Below are 6,812 nucleotides of genomic sequence, written 5' to 3'. Positions count from 1 at the left end.
CTGATGTGTGTTTCTCTTTTTAGAGTGAGTTTACTTCAAAAACAGCAATTTTATCCTCTCGTTGCTGGAAAATATAATGTAGCGATTCAGTACTTAAACTGTTATTAATAAAAGTCATGGGGCAGCATTGACAAGTTTATTTTCTCCTGGATGTGTGATCTGCGCGATCTCCGAAGCCCAGAGAGGGCTCCTGTCCCCACGTCCAACCCAGAGAGGGCTGTTGTTCCCACGTCTGGCCCAGGGAGGGCCTCAGATCCCGAGTCAAGCCCAGAGAGGGTTTCTGTTCCCACGTCCGGCCCAGAGAGCTGCTGTTCCCGCGTCAAGCCCAGAGAGGCCTCCTGTTCCCACGTCTGGCCCAGAGAGGGCCTCAGATCCTGAGTCAAGCCCAGAGAGGGCTCCAAGGGGTATAAAATAGAATTGGGATTGGGCCAAAGTGTTGTTTGCCCTATGTTCCCTTGTCCAGTGTTAAACGTCTAGTGGTGCTACGTGTGTCTCCCGCCTGCCTGTGTTACCCCTGCTTGGATGTTTATTAAAGATTGTTATCCTGAATCTCCTTCGTCGACGCGCTCCTTTGCTCCTCACAGTAGACATCCTGACACCAGCCCATAGAGAATCTGTAGCCATAGAACCTTTTGCATTTCTGCTTATTAAATAATTACTTATTTGATTAGGATTTCAGCTTCCAATAACACTGTAAAACTGCAGTACTGCAGCTCCTTTTAGCATGTGTCCATTTTCAAATTATTCCTCATTTTCTACCAAATCAGTCGAGATAAAGTGAAAAAGTCTGCAGATTCCATCTGGGTCTGCTCATGAGTATGGTAGTGGTGTCTTTGAACACAGTTTAAAAACAAACTGGGTGGTGCAGGGAACTCTGGGTACCATTTAAAACAGACCAGATTTACAATGTTAAATAAAACGCAGGTATAAAAGCATTCAACCAATGCTCTTAAAAGAAGATTCACAACCAAAAAAATGACCTAGAAGCTATTTCTTCAACATATAAGTCAAATTCCTCAAGGAACATGAAAAAAACAAAACAAAACATGGACTCTACAGAAAAGGACAGATTAAAAAGCACAGAAATGGACGGATAATAAAAGTGATCCTGACACAGTGTTTGAGATCTATTCATCATGTATAGTAGCCTGAGATCTGATCACCCGAATGCTGTCCATCTCTAACTCCATTATACTTCACTGCTCTGTTATTTATGATGTTCATGAAATGTTATGTGCTCTGGTCACTACAGCCACTTCTACAGCTACACACTCTCATTCTCAGCGTGTCACTCACACTCCCATAATACTACAGGTTCGTGACCCCTAGTGTAATCTCTCCTGGAGTCTATCACAGCCATTATTCGCACAGACAGAGCACAGAGAGATGGCTCTCGCTGACCTACCTTCCAAGGAAGCACTTAGGGAAGGTGGAAAGTTTGCGCTTGCGGTCTTTAATGAGGTGGCCCTGTTTACTCATGAGGTTATAAAGCTTCTCGCCTTTCTCAGATATCATCACCCAGGTGTCCTGCTCCATGCCCAGTCTCAAAGCTGGAAAAGCAAATAAGAAAGAGATTGCACTGTGAGATCGCGTCCGGAATTACCCAGAATGATTGTATGTGTTTATGTGTTGTATATTTAGCACAGTGTAAAAAAAAGTTAATTAATCAAATTATTATTAATATTATTATTATTATTATTATTAGAAAATTGTTGTTTTGAACGTTTTGAATGTTATGTGATTACTTATTTCTGTCTGAAATTCTTCAGTTTTACGCATGATTAAGGTGTTATGCCCTAAGATTTTTGCAATTACGCAAATATGTGCAATTATATAAAGTGAATCAACGCACGTTAACATCATGTTAATACATTCACGTTTATAATAAAGTTCACAAGTTTATTTGAAAAGCTCACGTAACACACTGCTGCCGGTACCATTTAAAACAGACCAGATTTACAATGTTAAATAAAACGCAGGTATAAAAGCATTCAACCAATGCTCTTAAAAGAAGATTCACAACCAAAAAAATGACCTAGAAGCTATTTCTTCAACATATAAGTCAAATTCCTCAAGGAACATGAAAAAAACAAAACAAAACATGGACTCTACAGAAAAGGACAGATTAAAAAGCACAGAAATGGACGGATAATAAAAGTGATCCTGACACAGTGTTTGAGATCTATTCATCATGTATAGTAGCCTGAGATCTGATCACCCGAATGCTGTCCATCTCTAACTCCATTATACTTCACTGCTCTGTTATTTAAGATGTTCATGAAATGTTATGTGCTCTGGTCACTACAGCCACTTCTACAGCTACACACTCTCATTCTCAGCGTGTCACTCACACTCCCATAATACTACAGGTTCGTGACCCCTAGTGTAATCTCTCCTGGAGTCTATCACAGCCATTATTCGCACAGACAGAGCACAGAGAGATGGCTCTCGCTGACCTACCTTCCAAGGAAGCACTTAGGGAAGGTGGAAAGTTTGCGCTTGCGGTCTTTAATGAGGTGGCCCTGTTTACTCATGAGGTTATAAAGCTTCTCGCCTTTCTCAGATATCATCACCCAGGTGTCCTGCTCCATGCCCAGTCTCAAAGCTGGAAAAGCAAATAAGAAAGAGATTGCACTGTGAGATCGCGTCCGGAATTACCCAGAATGATTGTATGTGTTTATGTGTTGTATATTTAGCACAGTGTATGTACATGTGTGTGTGTATACTGTGTATATCATGTGTAATTCATGTTAACTACAGTAGTTAAATAATGTTAACAAATGGAACCTTGCATATATATATAAAGATTATATTTATTGTATATACTTTCATAATAACAAATATTTATTTATTTAGATATTTAAAAATAAAAAAAATTTAATATTGTACATATATATTTTATCATTTGTGTATATATTAAATTTGTTTTATTTCTGTTTATATAATATTTATAATTGTTATATATATATATATATAAAAAAGTTAATTAATCAAATTATTATTAATATTATTATTATTATTATTATTAGAAAATTGTTGTTTTGAACGTTTTGAATGTTATGTGATTACTTATTTCTGTCTGAAATTCTTCAGTTTTACGCATGATTAAGGTGTTATGCCCTAAGATTTTTGCAATTACGCAAATATGTGCAATTATATAAAGTGAATCAACGCACGTTAACATCATGTTAATACATTCACGTTTATAATAAAGTTCACAAGTTTATTTGAAAAGCTCACGTAACACACTGCTGCTTCAGAAAGGTAGACTACATTTGCTTAAAACTCCCTTATTTGGAAGATGATTATGCAATAATCATGACAGCCCAACAAGCAAGATCCGACAGAGCATAACTCTGAAAACCATATGCGAACAAACACCTCAGCAAAAAAACAAATAAGGTGAGATGTATTCATCAGTTTCTTTTCTCATGCATTAGAAATGGGCCGTACGATCGCACCATAATCAGTCAATCTGGGCGCCTGTGTTTCCTTCCTCCGTGAATGGCCTGTGTGTTGCAATGATTACGCGTCTCAATTCAGCACAGGAATTGGATAAATTACACCACAGGCAGCATCTTCCTTTAATTCAACCGAATCAATTTCCAAATAGCTCTCAACTTTCATATAAAGACCTATCAGTTTTAAAACCGCTTCATTAGCCCTTGCAGTTTTTTAATTCAATATAACAGAACACTACGAGCTTTTACTTGAATATTCTTTCTTTCATTTAAACAACTGAAATGCAAATCAAAGAGAAACTCTCCATCTATGGCTTAGAGTGCACTTTTACAGCTGCGCACAGGAAGTCTCCATCAACCTAACAGCTTTCATTACACGCAAATAAGAGTTTATGTCTGGATTTTACACGGAGCCATTGGGGAGAATGGGAAAACACCCACAAGCAAATGCGGCGGTGTTGGCTTTGTATAGATTCCATGGACTGAAACCCATCCATCTCCAGAGCAGCCAGATATTAGGTCTGCCAGGGAGCAAATGATTGCTTCTACAAATATAACTGATAATCAGGGCTTCTCCATCGCCAAAACACACTCCAGAGTTCATCCAGTCACCGGGCTCCAAGCACTTGTCATCCTGCCCAGAAAATGACATTTTTCTAACCTTTAGCAATTAAAGTAGTTAAACACTTACCCCACAGGCTTTGAAACTATAAAGCTCTACAGATCTATAGAGTTTATTATAGTTTCCCCCTGAGGGTGCAAAGATTATTCAGTTATTTTAAAACTAATGGATGGATTTACCTTAAAGGCAATTATGTTTGCTGTCACATGACTTATATAAACTACTTTGATGGTGGTATTTTTTTTTTTTCACTTTTAGAGCTTAATAGCCCTAGTACCCAATTACTTTCATTATTCGGAAAAGACATTCTGCTAAAATCCCTCTTTTGTGTTTTACAGAAAAAAATAAAATAGCCATAAGGATCAGTGGTATTATAGTTAACTAAAATTACAACTTTAAAAAAAGTTACTTTAAATAAACAATAAAATAAATGAAATAAAACATAAAAAGTAAATTATTTTCTCTAAAATAAAAATTAAAACTGTATATATATATTTTTTTTTTTCACTTAATGAGCCGTAATGTATTTTTTTTCAGCAGGTATTATTACATCACTACTCACTTTTTCGTCTTTCTCTCTCTTTTAAAATGGCCTCCAGCCACTCCTGCTTCTCCTCCGGCGTCTTCGCCATGCAGACAAACCACTTGTTCTTCGCTGTGTTGTGGATCTTCCAGCCGTTGTTCACGATGTTCCCACTGCTGTGGTAATCCGCTGAGGAAAAACACCGACAAGTAATCAATGTCTGCCTGTCAGAGACGCCTTTTATAGTCCTCCCAGGCCACTTCCTTGGATTTTCCAAAACATATTTTCTTTTGTCTGTGTGGCCCGTTTGTCTACATGTGGCACGACCAGCAATGTTCTCCGTTTCGCATTCTTGCCTTCCCTCCACATTTGTATGCCAGGCTATCTATCAAAGTGGTCCAGATGACAAAATGGCCATAAACAAAGCAGTGTGAACAGCCCATGTGAGCAGTAAAGTTCAGAGCAAATGAAACATTCAGGCAACAAACAAAACAGCCCATGAATGAAATGGATCACAGGCAGGCGACGAATCGATTGCTCTAATTACAAGGCCATGAAGAATCGACATGCTATTTGAACAGTCCTGAAGAACAGGCAGGAATTAAAACCCATCTTGAAGCACTGATTGCATCAATGTCTCAGAGGAACAAAATCCTTTCAAACTTTTTTGCAGCTTTCAAACAATACCGTGTGTAGTGTTTTTTTAATCATTTTCATGCATTGTTTTGGGATAAGTACTTCTCTACATTGTACAGCTCTATACTTTGCAAGCAAGTTGGGTTGTCATAATCATGAATTTTGTGCTGATGATTAATTGTAAATAAAGCAATTATTAAAATAATATTTTTATTATAAAGAAATTGTATTTTAAAAATATTATTATTTGGCAATAATAATAATAATAATATAGTATTAGTATTAGTATTAATTTATTGATTACCCAAGATAACAGCTCTGAGTTTTCTCCTATAATGCCTGATGAGTTTGGAGAACACCTGACAAGAGATCAGAGACCTCTCCAGATCCTTCAGATTCCCAGCTCCATGTTGGTGCTTCTTCTCTTTAGTTCACCCCACTCATTTTCTATAAGGTTCAGGTCAGGGAACTGGGACGGCCATGGCAGAAGCCTCATTTTGTGCTTAGTGAGACATTTTTGTGTTGATTTTGATGTTTGATTTGGATCATTGTCCTGATGGAAGTTCTAACCACGGCCCATTATAAGATTTCTAACAGAGGCAACCAGGTTTCGATTTTTTATCTGTTGGTATTTGATAGAATCCATGATGCAATCTTATCTGAACGAGATGTCCAGGACCTCCGGCAGAAAAATAGGCCCACAACATTAATGATCCAGCAGTATATTTAACCATGGTGATGGGGTACTTTTTAAGTTTCATCTGACCATAGAAGCCAGTCCCGTTTGAAGTTCCAGTCATGTCTGACAACTGAATATGCTAGAATTTGTTTTTGGATGAGCGAGGAGGATTTTTCTTGAAACCCTCCCGAACCACATGTGGTGACGTAAGAGGCTGTTTGATATTTTTTTTAGGCTTTCTGACCCCAAGACTCAACTAATCTCTGCAATTCTCCAGCTGTGATCCCTGGAGAGTCTTTGGCCACTCAAACTCTCCTCCTCACCGTGCATTAGGATGATATAAACACACGTCCTCTTCCAGGCTGGTTTGTAACATCTTTAGCTGATTTGAACTTCTTAATTATTGCCCTGAAGGTGGAAATTGGGATTTTCAATGCTTTAGCTATTTTCTTACAGCCACTTTCTATTTTGTGAAGCTCAACACTCTTTTTCTGCGCATCAGAACTATATTCTTTGGTTTTACTCCTTATGATGGATGATTAAGGGGATTTGGCCGTTGTGTTTCTCATATTTATAATCCTGTGGAACAGGAAGTCATGGCTGGACGGTTTCATGCTCCTAGTCAGCCTGGTGTGCTAAAAAAATGCAAATATGAATGGGAATATACTTCATAGATATTTTACTCATAATAATTTCTAGGGAGGAGGGGGCAATAATTGTGGCCAACATGCATTGGAGAAAAACATTTATTTCATAATGTGAGTTTCCCCCCACTTTCCATTGTTTTACTTCAATGAAAGGTTAGAATTTTGTAAATTTATTGAATGAAAGATCAAAAGGATAAACAATGCAGATTTATTTTCACAGCCGCCTTTGCTCATATTTACCAAG

The 6,812-nt window shown here is 37.8% G+C and overlaps 1 protein-coding gene across 1 annotated transcript in view; it reads right to left on the bottom strand.

Moving 5' to 3' along the window:
• LOC107758281 (phosphatidylinositol 3,4,5-trisphosphate-dependent Rac exchanger 2 protein-like) overlaps nucleotides 1-6,812 on the bottom strand; it is a 128,972-nt gene that overhangs the window by 77,064 nt on the left and 45,096 nt on the right. The window contains exons 9-10 of the mRNA XM_016575987.1: nucleotides 4,646-4,795; nucleotides 2,461-2,605 (exon numbers count right to left, since the gene is read on the bottom strand). Coding sequence (XP_016431473.1) covers nucleotides 2,461-2,605; nucleotides 4,646-4,795 — 295 coding nt within the window. The remainder of the gene's footprint in view (nucleotides 1-2,460; nucleotides 2,606-4,645; nucleotides 4,796-6,812) is intronic.

The sequence above is a fragment of the Sinocyclocheilus rhinocerous genome, unplaced genomic scaffold (assembly GCF_001515625.1).
Source record: "Sinocyclocheilus rhinocerous isolate Xijiao unplaced genomic scaffold, SAMN03320098_v1.1 scaffold142, whole genome shotgun sequence".
Taxonomy (NCBI): domain Eukaryota; kingdom Metazoa; phylum Chordata; class Actinopteri; order Cypriniformes; family Cyprinidae; genus Sinocyclocheilus; species Sinocyclocheilus rhinocerous.
Note: the sequence above shows the minus strand (reverse complement) of the source record. Positions and strands in the feature narration are given on the sequence as shown.